At 37.0% G+C, this 15,204-nt stretch overlaps 1 protein-coding gene across 3 annotated transcripts in view; it reads left to right on the top strand.

Annotated features, from left to right (window-relative positions):
- Window positions 1–15,204, top strand: part of ITSN1 (intersectin 1) — a 119,233-nt gene that overhangs the window by 49,484 nt on the left and 54,545 nt on the right. For all 3 annotated transcript variants that reach the window (XM_020796196.3, XM_078388901.1, XM_020796201.3), the window contains 9 exons: window positions 3,505–3,568; window positions 4,699–4,836; window positions 5,718–5,833; window positions 6,830–7,092; window positions 8,944–9,093; window positions 9,439–9,579; window positions 10,095–10,182; window positions 10,309–10,448; window positions 13,777–13,898. In XM_020796196.3, coding sequence (XP_020651855.2) covers window positions 3,505–3,568; window positions 4,699–4,836; window positions 5,718–5,833; window positions 6,830–7,092; window positions 8,944–9,093; window positions 9,439–9,579; window positions 10,095–10,182; window positions 10,309–10,448; window positions 13,777–13,898 — 1,222 coding nt within the window. The remainder of the gene's footprint in view (window positions 1–3,504; window positions 3,569–4,698; window positions 4,837–5,717; window positions 5,834–6,829; window positions 7,093–8,943; window positions 9,094–9,438; window positions 9,580–10,094; window positions 10,183–10,308; window positions 10,449–13,776; window positions 13,899–15,204) is intronic.

The following is a 15,204-nucleotide window of genomic DNA, read 5'->3' as shown; positions in this document are numbered from 1 at the left end:
AATAAAATGGCCACCTGCAGTGTTTTCGCACCCTTTCCTTGCTTACCGGGCAGCAAAAATTGCGTCCAGATGGAGGATTTCTGCTTAAAGGTGAGTTTTTTTCCCATAGGAACACATTAAACGTGTTTTAATGCGTTCCTATGGGGTTTTTTGCCCCATATAGCGATGAATCCGGATAGCGACGATTTTTTCAGAACGGATTATCATCGCTATGCGGTTCACCACTGTATTATAAATCCAAGTGGTGAAAGTATAGGAAATTAAGATACAGCAGGAGGGAAAGCCTTCCCAAATAGCCAGGTTTTAAGTTTATTCCTGAAAACACCCAGAGAGGGAGCCAGGCAGATCTACACAGGCAAGTTGTTCCAAAGGCAAGGGGCCACTGCTGAGGAGGCCTGGTTCCTCGTTCTTTCCTTCCGAATTTCTCTTGGCGTTAGGCCCCTCAGCCGCCCGGCCTGGCTGGAACGAGTGACTCTGGCAGAACTGAGTGGGAGAAGTCGCTCTGCCAGATATCAAGGTCCTAAACTGGATTACTATAACATAATGATAAAGAAGATGTGTATTTCATTTCTGTGCTGATTTTCTCCTAGTCTGGTTCAAAAATAAGTCATGTGAAAAACACAGTGGCTGAAATACAGTAGTAAGTTAAAGTTACTATAGTGGGATCATTTAATCAAAGGAACTTGCAGATAAGTTTTCTTACCAAATACCCATTGATTCAGTGTGTGCGTGTGTGCGTACACGCAGATGTTTATGCACTTACACACACACTACACACATATCCTGAAATAAAACCTGATGATGTTCAGTTGTTGCAAATCTGCTTTAAAATGGAGATATTTACCTGCTACCTCTGAGGGACAATGGGGAGGAAGGCAACCTGGGCTCCTGAGGTATGGCATCCCACAACTTGAGGGCAGACATGGAAAAGGCCCTCTCTTGCATGCCTATCAAACATCCCTCTAGAGGTGGTAGGACTAAGAGGAGGGCCTCTTCCGAAGATCTTAAAATCCTAGCAGGTTCATTTAGGAAGGTATGCTCCTTTAGATAGCTTGGCCTCCAACCATATACAGTGGTGCCCCGCATAACGAGTGATTTGTTTAACGACAAATCCGCATAGCGATGTGTTTTTTGTGATTGCAAAAGCGATTGCATTGCGATGTTTCTAATGGTAAAACATCGCTTTGCGATGATTTTCACATAGCGATTTTTTAACAGCTGATCAGCGTTTCCAAAATGGCCACCGGGTAAAGAAAATGGCCGCCTGCTATGTTTTCACGCCCTTTCCTCGCTTACTGGGCAGTGAAAATGGCGGCCGCATGGAGGATTTCTGCAGAACCATGAGTTTTTTGCCTATAGGAACGCATTAAACATGTTTTAATGCATTCCTATGGGTTTTTTTGCCCCGCATAGCGACGAATCCACATAGCAACGATTTTTTTCGGAACGGATTATCGTTGCTATGTGGGGCACCACTGTGTAGTACTTTATAGCTCATAACAAGCACTTTGCACGAGGCCAGGAACTTACCAGCAGCCAGTGACATTGTTGTAGTAAGACAGTTATATGTTTCCTATAGCAAACCTTGGTCAGCAGTCTGGCCAGCAAGGCCTTCAAAAAGTTGTTAGCTAGATTATATAGCTAAATGGAAGTTGCAGGCTCAGAGACAGTATGTCTCTTATGCTTCCTCATTCTTGGGAAACAAGCAGTAGGGAAGGTTTCTGACTTTCTAGTGGCTAGCCACCATTGGAAAGTGCTGCACTAAATGGACCTTAGGCAGATTAAGTGGGGTCCTTGGATAAAAATGTGTGAGCTTGTAGGGTGATAGCTTGAGTCTGAGCTCTGGCAGACCTAGAATTTGCCTTAAACTAGTTGCCTTAAACAAGCCTTGGTACTCTGCCTTTCTGCTGTAAAAATGCTGAAGATTGCAGATGTTTTTAAAAACACAATTGTCTCAACAGCAAAAAATGAATTACCAATTAGAAAATGGGAATATTATGTCTGTCTGTCTGTCTGTCTGTCTGTCTGTCTGTCTGTCTGTCTGTCTGTCTGTCTGTCTGTCTGTCTGTCTGTCTGTCTGTCTATCTATCTATCTATCTATCTATCTATCTATCTATCTATCTATCTATCTATCTATCTAACTTACATGCACTTCTGACTATAGCATTTGCCTTGGCAAATAGTGATTTCTCTCTCTAATCCAATTTACTCATTGTAGCTATAAAGGAGGTTTTGGTATTACACCATACATGTGCAATGGACTTCTACCATACATGTACCATACTGTACACTGAAATGTATCATTTACCTCAGTGCAGAGAGGAATGTTACACTTGGAGGAATCATCAGTTCTAAATATGATAGAATAATGATGTATGGAGCCAGCCTGTTCAAGAGCAAATCATGCCCAATGTGCAAACATCATGAATCCATCTACGTGGCATGTACTAGAAGTGGATAGTTGACATTGTTGAAAATAGGTTTTTCTTGCCTTTATGTAATTTTTTGTGCTAGTTTTAAAAACCATTCTTTTAATATTTATTTAGATTGCATTGTTCTATGTATCATTGGTTTATGTTGTACTCTTTTACTGTTTCTTAGTTCTTAAACAGATTTTGAGGTTATGTTATATATGAGAAAACAACTGGATTGGTGCTAGGTGACTGTGAGATAAAGCTGCCTCCATATTAGATGTTAGCAAATGTAAACATTGTTATCTCTATGATGCAGGTAGAAAATAGGGTTTCTTACATACAGTGGTACCTTGACTTGAGAATGTCTTACATATGAACGATTCGAGTTAAGAATAGCTCCGTTTGCAAAAAGTTGCTTCGACTTGAGAACGGAGCCTCGACTTAAGAACCAAAGAAAAAAGAAAAAAACTTTCCTACCGTTTTTTGACCTAAGTTCACCTTAGGTCAAAAGAAGAAGAAAAATTCGCCCCCTAGTGGAAGATACGGATTAACCGGCTTTGCATTAGTTCCTATGGGAAGAACAGCACCTCGATTTAAGAACGAAAAACAGCAGATATGGATTAAATGGTTTTCAGTGCATGCCTATGGGAAATAGTGCTTCGACTTAAGAACGTTTCGACTTAAGAACGCAGTCCCAATATGGATTAAGTTCTTAAGTCGAGGTACCACTGTATTGTAAATACTTGATAACATGTATTAGTCACAGCAAATTACTTCCATGTTTATATACCAAAATGTGAAGCAAGACTATATTCAAATCCTAAAATGCTATGTGATGTACACTTTTTCATTCACTAGCTTCTCCACTTGTCTAAAAAAAAAACCCCAAGTTGGTTGTCTCCAATCAGAGGTCAGTGTTGTAAGAGTTTTGGTTAGGATTTGTTTCTGTTGGGATTTAAAATATTCTATTTAAAGAGCTGGTATGCCCAATACTACCTTGGTTGAAAATAGGTACTGTGATCTGTCATGCAAGAAGCTCCTTGAAGGTCATGTATTCAATACAAATAGTTCTAATGTTCCAATTCACTAGGTCCACAAGCAAGAACTATCCTTATGCAATCAAGCTTACCACAAGCTCAGCTGGCTACAATATGGTAAATATTTTTTGAAAAATTATTTCACTGCATTAGAGCTACATATATTCCCTATCCTTCCATCTTTTTTCTTTTTCAGGCTACTTTACTTAACTATTAAAGCTGGAGTCCTGCTCACAATTCACTTGTAGTGCTATAGGTTATGAGAGAATGTCATATTAAAATATTCTTATGTATTGCAATGAAAATTCACATAATTACAGTGAAGCACTACCAGATTAACCTTCTTAACCATACCCTGCTACTGGGATATGGGTTTATTATTTTGAAAGAATGAATTGATTATCTTGTAAATGTGCATAGGACTGGTTCTCAGTGGATACTATTTTTTAAAACCAACAAGATTGTTGAGCTAGAGGGGGAAAACATATTTCTTTGAAGAGGTTAGAGTGTAAGATTTAGTTCCTAATTTATGTTTCTTTATCCTTCCCTTTATAAATGGATTTGGGATGAACTCTCACTATATTTCTCTTTTTAAATGACTTAATATTAGAAATACATACATAGTCAGGAGGAAAATAAAATAGGAGAACAGGGGAATATATTGTTAAAATACAAAAACCCAAGAAGACTCTCTTGCACTTAGAGAATGGTTATTTTCTCTAAAGGGGTGAATCAGAGGAGGTAGCTACTAAGAGCTGGTCTAGAGACAGATCTTCATCTGCTTTCTGCTGTATATACTCCCTTCCTATTCAAGTATCTGATATTGAATGGCCACTGAATGTGAAGAGTTACAGTAATCAGATAATCTAGGAGGTGTATAAACCAAGAGTGGGTAACCTTCAAACTTCTACTCGTCCACCCCGGTTCTTGAAAGACCACTCCTGATTCCTGCCGACCTTGAAAATAAATTTCTGTTTAAAAGGCTTTTAAATTGAAAACATTTTCAGGTCACATCTAGTGACAAAGATATTCCAAGCACCAAAACATGGCAAAATTGCCTCCTAGAAGGCACAAACAAACTTTTCATCAAAGAAATTTTCAAAATTATTCTTGGACTGAGCAGCACTCAGCTTGTGATCAGCCTCTTGCCAGTCCTTTGTATAGATGTTCTTCTGTGGCTCTCTCTCCTGTCTTTGTTATCAGGATGTCAGAAAAAAAGAATGTCTTTGCATCTCCTTTTCCCATAGGAATCTTTCAGACATAGACCAGGATGGAAAACTGACAGCAGAAGAATTTATCTTGGCTATGCATTTAATTGATATGGCTATGTCAGGACAGCCATTGCCACCCGCCTTGTCTCCAGAATATATTCCTCCTTCCTTTAGGTAAAATTATTATGTTGCTGGTTTAGATCTTGATATTTGCTATTAGTTGGTGAGAAGACTGAATATGTATGGTTTTGTTGATTCCTGAGAAATGTATTAATAGACTATAAAGTACAGTAATAATCTCTATTGTGCCTTATTGTGGTGATTCTTTAGATTGTCAAAAATATGTTGCCTCAACATTGATTGAGCAGAACTTCAGAAAATGTGCAATAATGAGTTGCCATCTATCCTGGTGTACTACTGAATCAGTTTGGGGGGGGGGGGGAATGAATTTTTCTTCAGGCCCCAACACCCTATGTGCAAAGGACTTGTGTACAAAGGACTCCTTGTCCTGAGCTCAGTGTGAAATATTCATGGCAAACTATCTGAATCATCCATCATGCGTGCAATTTTCAATTTGTCAGAGCATCACAGATGCTTCAAAATGGTGATTGTGGTGTGGAACTTTGAAATGACACAGCAAGTAGAAATTTGCTTAGAGCTATAATAATAGAAATGAATCATGTAGTCTAATATTAATGTTATTTGCATATTTAGAATATAGTTTGTTCACATACTGGTGGTCCTTAATTCAGATGATAGTTTGCAAAAGTAAAAGGCACCATTGCACATACAACATTACTTTTAAATATACTGAATTGTCATTTGGATATGAATCACGTGATCTAAAATGATACATCCATGTACATTGGCCTTTACTTGACTTGGTCTTATTCGTGTGGCCTTATTTATATGTAAGGTTCTTGTATAGCAGCCTGTTCAATTAACTGGTAACTAAATGTTTGCATATGAATTATTAACAGTAGAGTAGTATTGTGCATACATACTCTTTAATCCGTTAAACCTTTTAATCTGTTATACCCACTTCCTATTGATAGAAGAGCCCGTTCTGGCAGTGGTATTTCTGTCACAAGCTCAGTGTCTGTAGACCAAAGGTTACCAGAAGAACCAGTGTTAGAAGAAGAGCAGCAGCAGCAGGAGAAGAAATTGCCAGGTGAGCAGAGTTACAGAGGACGAAGATTGCAACTTCCTTTTGGAGGAGATGCTTAAAAAAACCAAACAAACAAGTGGCAATTAGAGTCAGCAGCTAAAGTGCTGAGCGCCAGGAAAGATACGTGGGCAAAATATATTCTAACCATAAGTATCTGTATATCCATTGATAAGAGAATGTTGCTATATCAATCAATCTCTCTAAGGCCAGCTACAAACTCTGAGAATTATGTAATTGTCATATTCATATGATTCCTTGCAGCTTTTCTTTGAATCCCTACTGATGCTACTGTAATAGTTGCAATGTATCTCCTCCTGCCAGTACTGTACTAAAAACCTTTGGACATTGTGGAGAGGCTAGCACCACAGTTTCTTACACTGGTGCCACCTGTCTTAGAAACAACTATGGAAAGAGTTTTATTATGTGTCTTCTTCCAGGTCATAGGGGCATTTTGGCATCATCTTTCTTGGGTGGAAAGCAGTTGCACTATAGCAGCTCCAGGAGCATGAAGATCATGACAGGAATGGACCTTTTGCCTGTTGGGACCTTTTCTTGGATCTATATCCATATTTCATTGTTCTCTGGAAACATTAGTATTTCATTTAACCTGTCTTGAAACTTTAATGAAGGATAACGTGTTTGTTAAAGTCTTGTTCCCATTTGATTTCAACAAGTCCATATAGTGACTATCGCAATACCTGAAAGGAAAACACAGGTTTGAAAACCTGGTAGCTTACTTGTCTCACATGCTTGCTTTTTAAATGAACATATTGTGGTGAACACTGTGAAGGCACATAGGACCAATGAGAAACTGTATGTAATGGATGAAGTGGCCCTAGGCTTTTTAAATTCTAAAACATTGCCGAGTTCTGTTAATCTTGAGTATCATCTGGAAGAAGAGCAAAATGAATGAAGATTGTCTACTTGTCTTAAAATTTAAAGTACATTCTTCTTGGAATATGTAATTGAATTCTTGCTGTAACATTTTTTCCCTTAAAGTTACATTTGAAGATAAAAAACGTGAGAATTTTGAACGTGGCAATCTAGAGCTCGAAAAGCGGAGGCAAGCCCTTTTGGAGCAGCAGAGAAAAGAGCAAGAGCGCCTTGCCCAGTTAGAAAGGGCAGAGCAGGAGAGAAAAGAACGTGAACGACAGGAGCAGGAACGGAAAAGGCAGCTGGAGTTAGAGAAACAGTTAGAAAAACAAAGAGAGTTGGAACGCCAGAGGGAAGAGGAAAGGAGGAAAGAAATAGAAAGGCGTGAGGTAATGAACACTTTCAAAAGAAATACCTACTTATCTAAGACAAATTTAAAAGATATATTGGGGGAATATTTTTTTCTCAAAAATTGTATAGTTGGAATTTGTTTTTTAACATCAAATTGTGGCAGGAAGAAATCTAACTTCAGTATAAAGTTATCTCATGGAAGATGTATAAATTCACTGTTTCACTTGAATCAAAGACAGATGGGGAATACATTGCCCATCAGATGTTGTTGACTGAAACTCCCACCAGCAATCACATTTAGCTAGCTAGCAACTATGTTGCATAGGAGCTTCTGGAAGGGCCTTATGTTCCCCATCATGATCCAGTATGTGGTCCTATTCAAAGCTTCAACATGAGGGTTAAGTAAATGTAGAAGAGCACACGCTAGCCCTATCTCCTTCTGTTATCCCTGCTATTTTGAAAAATTACAGATTATGAAATGAAGAGCCTTTTCTACTGCAGAACCCTCTTCAGTTAAGATTTTGCAGTTTCTGGATTACATGGCTCTTCTCTTCTCTTCATCTATGAACAAAGTAATAACAGAATAAGGTAGAGTTAAGGCATTGCCTTGCTCACATGTGACACTGGTGTCTAATTAAGGCTTTTAACCAGAATTCATTACTTTGATGCTATGCTGTACGATACTGGCTCTCTGTTAGCTTATAGAAGTAATACAAAGTATTGGTATTGACTTTTTAAAACCATATATCTAGCATGCCTTCTATTGCATTTTTAAAGAATACCCAAGGAAGGCATGGCATAAATACATTTGCCTTCATAGTTAAATCAGGTAGTTTTTCTTCACCATGGTGCCTTTTTCCCAGACAGACCTGCCAAATTGCTTTTTATTTGTTTATTTGATTTTATAGAATATGGAAACATAACTTTTTCCTCGTTAGCATATTCTCTTGCATTTTGAGAGAATCATGATCTTCATTGTGACTAGTTGCAAGCCACTTTGAAAACCTCTGGGGGATATACATTTTATTTATATTAAAATTTGTTTATAGAAAATAAAATACCAGTATTACATGTGAAAATAACTGCCATTTTTACATCTCTTTTCTCTTAGTGATGGAAATTAATGATTGTTGGAATTAATGCATTATAAAAACCTAAAAGCTAATCCCATTTAGAATAGATCCATTGAATCAACTGCTAAATGACAAATCAATATACATATAAATCCATTGGGTTTAGTTGTGCTTAACAATTGGATTTAAGCCCCAGTTAGTGAACAGTGTACAAAATAAAAATTGCCTGGCATATTAGCATAGTATCATTTCTCAGTTTCTGCATCTCTTCTCCTTTCTACTAAAATCTGTTACTCCAAAGCAGTAGTAATGCCTCAAGTAGGATGCTATGATTTTTATGTAACAACTCTATGCTTACGTTTACTGAATTTTTTTTTCTGCAGTACAATATCCAGAGTGATAGAGTTTATTTGTTTTATCATTTAATCTTTAGATATTATTTTATATGCAGGATAAAAGGACAGGGAGAAAAAGTACAGGAGTCATGATCTGTCTGCAAATACAGGAATGGGAAAGGGCCACCACATAGTACAAGTGTTATGAATTTAAATGTTTCAAAGTTTAATCCCTAGCACCTGGAGGCAGGAGTAGGAAAAACTCTGCCTGAAGAGATTCTGTTGGTCTCTATAGGTGGACCAACAATCTGACTTGGTCTAAGACACCTTCCTGTTTTCTAGAGGTTTCTTGGCACAGTTATAAGAACAAACCTAGGTCTCAGTAACTCAAAATATTGAAATGTGAGTTTTGTATCTGAATGTTTTATAGCAAAGATTATATACAATTAAACTTTTTAAAAAATGTTTCTAAACTGTATAGGCTGCGAAAAGGGAACTTGAGCGGCAAAGACAACTTGAATGGGAACGCAATCGTCGGCAGGAGCTCCTGAATCAAAGAAACAAAGAGCAAGAGGATATAGTTGTTTTGAAAGCCAAGAAAAAAACTTTGGAATTTGAACTAGAAGCTCTGGTAGGTATTTGCCATTTGGGACTAAATCCAGAGGGCTCAGTCCAGTTATTAGTCCCAACTAGAAAAGATCCACTGAATCAGTGGAATTATTCATGTGACTGTAACAAGGTCCACTCATTCAATAGATCTACTCTAATTGGATCTAACAATTAGATTTACCTCCGGTTTCCTTCTGGCAGATATGTGCCCTAATTGTTTGAAATGACAAAGATTGCTAATAGTCACAAAGTAGACTTTTTCATTTTTTTCAATTTTTCCTTTCAGTGTGTAGATCAGGCAAAATATACTTATAGTCAGTATTGAATTAAAACTTGAGTAAACAAATGTTTTCATTTCTTTCTGAAGAATGATAAAAAACTTCAGCTGGAGGGGAAGCTTCAGGATATCAGATGCAGACTGGCTATTCAAAGACAAGAAATTGAGAGAACAAACAAATCTAGAGAGCTGAGAATTGCAGAAATTACACATTTGCAACAGCAATTACAAGTGAGTATCTAAAAATATTCATCAATAGCATGCTGTCTGTTCTGATAATGATGAAACTTAGTCTATGATGGATGGAAGCTGAATGGAATAGTTCCCAGAAATTGCAGAACGGAATGGGTTAAAATAATATGTTGATTTTTTGGCAAGTCACTATGACTTAAGACTGCCAAAATGAAGACAACTCATTTCTCTTTGTTAAAAACTAGTTCAGCGTTCCTTCTAGACCTACAGTAATGAAAAGCTAGATTGACAGGATCATTTTGGAAGAAGCAATGTTACAGTGAAGGAAAACTACCTGCCATGATTGCTTGCCTACTGTACTGTGTGAGAGAGGACATATGTGAAAATATAGTGAATAATGTGCTGAGGAAATTTTGTGAAGTAGCTTTCTTTTTCTGCAGCCCTGAAAGTGATTATGGTTGTGAAATTTCTTCTGATTGATTCCAGTTCAGCTGTAGGCTGCAACTTATAGTTCTAGCTGAAATGGGTAATCTTTTCCATTTTATTTCTTTTAGGAGTCTCAGCAGATGCTTGGAAGGCTGATTCCGGAAAAGCAACTACTCAATGATCAGCTAAAACAGGTTCAGCAAAACAGTTTGCATAGTAAGTACATTGAACAGCATTGTTCTGTGTGTTACATACATATATTGCAGTGTTGTTTTTTTGTCTTGATAATCATCAAAAGGTAGTGGAAATTGTCTTTATTATCAGCGTGTTTTTTATAAACAGGAGATTCCCTTCTCACTGTCAAAAGAGCCTTAGAAGCAAAGGAGTTAGCGCGTCAGCAGCTTCGTAACCAACTGGATGATGTAGAAAGAGAAACAAGATCAAAACTTCAAGAGATAGATATTTTCAATAATCAGCTAAAGGTAATGAGTTCTAGGCTCTCTTGTTCTTTGAGTAAATCTGAAGATACTATGGCCTTAATCTAGTTGGCTAGAGTGGAACCCTTGCTAAATTGTAAGTCAGTGCTTAAGTAAATTATGTTGATTAATGACTGATCTAGATCAGACTATCAGTTGGATTTAAGTCCATATCTACAAGATAGAAGAAGCAATTTTTTGAAGTTTTACCTGAAAGAGAAAGAAAGAAAGAAAAATAATTTTAAAGTCCATACAATCTCAGGGAGCTTGGGAGCCAAAGTTTTATTTCTTTTATGGCTATTTATTTTATAGCTCCAGTGACTACACCAGAAATGTCAATTTTTGCATGTTTTAAAATACAAATGTGTTTTTATTGGGTTTTTCCTCCAGTTTGGGAGCTAGAGGTCTTTAGGAAACATATCCTTAAGGTGAAAACTAGAAATAGGTTGCTTTTGTCAAAAAGTATATATATTACTATATTATTATAATATTATTATTATAATATTATTACTATAGTAATTATAATAATTATTATATTTATTATATATTTTACATATTATGTATATTGCATTTAAAATTTGTTGGGCCTAGGGCCAAAACAAATTACCTGAAGAAGTTTTATGTAACCTGTTGGCTTTATAATGCCCACTTCTGTTTTAAATGCAGAAGTAGCAAGAAACTGAAAATTAGGTAAAATCAACCTCAGATTAAGAACAACACATTACATATTAGTCCGTGTCATGGTTTGTTTTACAAAAATAAAGATAAAATGGAGAAGCTCGGTGTGAAAAACTAAGTACACCTTATGATTCAATAGCTTGTAGAACTAATTTTAGCAGCAATAACCTAAAGTAATCATTTTTATCAGTCTCCTACATTGTTGTGAAGGAATTTTGGCCCACTCTTAATTTAATGTTGCTTCAGTTCATTGATGTTTGTGGGCATTTGTTTATGCACAGCTCTCTTAAGGTCCCATTGCAGTATTTCAGTTGGGTTTCAGTCTGAACTTTGACTGGGCCACTGCAAGACCTGATTCTTTTCAGCCATTCTGTTGTAGATTTGCTAGTGTACTTGGGATCATTGTCCTGTTGCCTGACCCAGTTTTGGCCAAGCTTTAGCTGTTGGACAAATGGCCTCATATTTAACTCTAGAATACTTTGGTATACAGAGCAGTTCATGGTTGATTTAGTGACTGCAAGGTGACCAAGTCCTGTGGCTGGAAACTCATCACCCCTCCACTACTCACCACCCCTCCACTACTGTGCTTGACATTTGGTATGAGGTGTTTGTGCTGATATGCTGTGTTCTGTTTTCACCAAACCTGGCAGTGTGCATTATGGTGAATCATCGCTACTTTGGTGTTGTCTGTCCAAAGGATATTGTTCCATAAGTCTTATGGTTTGTCCAAATGCAGCTTGGCAAACCTGTGCTGCCATGTTCTTTTTAGAGAGAAGAGGCTTTTTCCTGGTAAACCTTCCAAACAAGCCATACTTGTTCTTTTTCTGATTGTACATGCATTAACTTTAGCATTTCACATGTTACCTGAGGCAGGTAGAGTCTGAGATGTAACTCTTGTTTGTTTTTGTTTTCTGTTTTGCTTTTTTTTTTTTTTTGCACTTTCTATGAATGTTGCATGGTCTAACCTTGGGGTAAATTTCCTTGGACATCTGGGACAGATTGGCAACTGGCTTGAATGTTTTCCACTTGTGAATAATCTTTCTCAGTGTAGAATGATGGGCTTTAAACTGTTTGGAAATGATCTTATAACTGTTCGCAGATGGATGGGCAGCAGCTGTTGCTTCTCTAAGGTCATTGCTGATGTCTTTCCTCTTTGGCATTGTGTAAACACAGATCTGAATGCTCCAGACCAGCAAATGGCTAAAACTTTGGCTTTTATAGAGAGGTGGCCACACTTGCTGATGATCAGTTAGTTACTCAAGGGCAATTGGTTGGCAGCACCTGGCTGCTACTCAGCCTCTTGATTCCTATGGAAGCAGTAACAGTGTATCTACGTTTTCTAAGATGGCTTCTCCAATTTGGCTTTATTTTTGTAAACTAAGTCATGAAACAAGGAAAATTACAACATTTGGACTTCTTTTATTTTAAAAAAAGGCAAATAGGGAGGAACATGAGGTGTATAAAATAATGAAGGCCTTGAAGTCTCTCACAGGACTAAAATTTAGTCACACAGTGAATCGGAATAGTGGGAAATTAATGGCAGATAACATAAGTACTGCTTTTGGTAACAACTTGCTAAAGGGACCTCAGAAGCCTAAAGTGTTTTAATGAACTTTGACTTTGCTTAATAAATTATTTCACCAGTCCAGATTTTAAAATGTTTCGTACAGCCAGCATTTGATTTTCAGGTAGACAAGTCAGCTTCCAGGATATCTATTACAAAAAGAGATAATTGAGTGTATATGGTATTGCATGGGAGAGCAATGAATAATTAATAGTTTGCTCTCAGCATACTTTTAGGAAAAAATGTAAGCATTCAATTCAGCTATAAAGTTCCCTTTTACAGCCAGGAGAGCTACAGTTTCAGCTAGAGGTCATAGAAAATAATATTTTAACAAACTGTATGTCAAACATACAGAACATAACAGCTAATACACCTTTGTATGCTGACACAGTATATTGTGCAAGCCTTCTAAACAAATTGACTAGGAACCTCATGTTTTTCTTTACACTTTGAATTGGCCAGTCAGGAGATTGCATGCCTTAACAGTGAAGTTCAATTCATGTTCCTTGTGTGAGACTACGTTTGTTTTGGATCAAGATATTAGTATCCAATTTAGATCAATCTACATGTATAATAGAATAAGGCAGGAATAAGATAGACATATGGAAAATATGTGCAAAAGGAGATGGGCTGAACTAGAATCTTTCTACCTGGTGTGCTAGATTTTTAGTTTGTTAGCGAAGACCAACCAATTGCTTAGAAACTGTTATGCCCAGACAAAATGTGAGAAAAATCAGGTGATGGATGACGTTAGCAAAGTGCAACTTTAACAGACAGCAGAAGTGACAACTTCCCATTTGTGTAAAAGACATCACAAGAGCAGCTTCTGTTAGATCACCATGTCTACCAAAAGCAAAGAATGTAACTAACAGCATTGTATCATAGCTGGAGCAGAAGTACAGTAGTGGCTACTAGGATTTCAATACTAGATACAAACCCACATGGTACAAAAGAAAACCAAAGTAGCTTATGGCAGTTATAGAAGCTTCGCATAACTAGTCATGTTTGGCTGTACCAGACACGAACTGCTCTTCTTGCTGCTAAAAATAAGGACTCTTAAAATGATACAGACAGACCACTTCTTTATTGCAGGAACTAAGGGAGATCCATAATAAGCAGCAACTGCAGAAGCAGAAGCACATAGAAGCTGACAGGCTAAAACAGAAGGAGCAGGAAAGGAGGACAGAACACGAAAAACAAAAAGACGGCCTGAGGTGAGTTTGAATGTGGAACTGTGGCTCATAACAACTGTGAAACAGTTCTGATCAAAGCTTTTGAGCACCAAAATCTTTGGTATTATATAAAAACTCTTATGTTTTAGGAAATATTGAATTTGGGAATAGGGACCTAATCCTCTAATTTTTGTTCATTTTCAAATTAAAAAGGGCCAAATTCACAATTATAAGCATATTTGTCTTCCACATAAAGATCTCTCTGGTTTTTTTGCACATTGTCACAGTGAATGATGGCATGCTGAACTTAAGGCCAGTATGACTGCCATGCCGTACTCGCAAGACTTTTATATTAACAAGATGATTAGCAAGATGCTGATATTACACACATGCACACACACACACACACACACACAGAGAGAGAGAGAGAGAGAGAGAGAGAGAGAGAGAGAGAGAGAGAGAGAGAGAACGTTACTATTTCCAGTAAATTGTTTCCAAAGGAGGATTTGCATGATTATGGTTGCTGGTTACAACATTTTTCTAGCTGGATCATGAAAAGGTTGTAATTCCTTATTTCAATAAGTCTTTGGCTGATTAAAGGATGGCAGGTTTCCCTCTCTGTTATAACAGAGTTAAGTTACTGGAATAGGGAAAGATGAAAACTCAAAATGTAATAAGTTCAAATGACTAAATATAGAGTAAGAAGCAGAGAAAAACTTTTTCTCTGGTTCTTACCCTATATTTCCCTGAAAATAAGACAGGGTATTATGTTAATTTTTGCTCCAAAAATGCATTAGGGCTTATTTACGGGGGATGTTTTATTTATTTTTTTCATGTACCACAATCTATGTTTATTCAGATACAGTCATGTATCTGAATAAACATAGTCTTCTGGTTGCTGCACAATGGTGAAGGGTGGGCTTTCACTTAACTAGGGCTTATTTTTGGGGTAGGGTTTATATTATGAGCATCCTGAAAAATTATAACAGGGTTTATTTTCAGGTTAGGTCTTGTTTTCGGGAAAACAGAATATTTTAATTCAGCTGCTCCCCAAAATCTATTCAACACAACAGTGTTTGTTTGCTTGAAATATTGAACAAATATATTCTTTTGTCAGATCATCTTTGAAAAATTGATTAAAACTCTTTTTACCATTTATTTCATCATTTGAATTTTCATCATTTGAGTTTTCATACTTTCATTCCAGTAATTTTGAACTCTGTTACAACAGAGGGGAAATTCCTTTATCAATAGTATGGGTCTCAAGTTCATCATGAAGGCTGGTTGAGGTTCTGTTGATGCTTCTTTAGACATGAAGTGTACCATTAATGGAGTTGATATTTCTAAA

Source organism: Pogona vitticeps, chromosome 3, assembly GCF_051106095.1.
Source record: "Pogona vitticeps strain Pit_001003342236 chromosome 3, PviZW2.1, whole genome shotgun sequence".
Taxonomy (NCBI): Eukaryota; Metazoa; Chordata; class Lepidosauria; order Squamata; family Agamidae; genus Pogona; species Pogona vitticeps.
The sequence above is the reverse complement of the archived record's forward strand: the minus strand, read 5'-3'. Positions and strand labels throughout refer to the sequence as shown.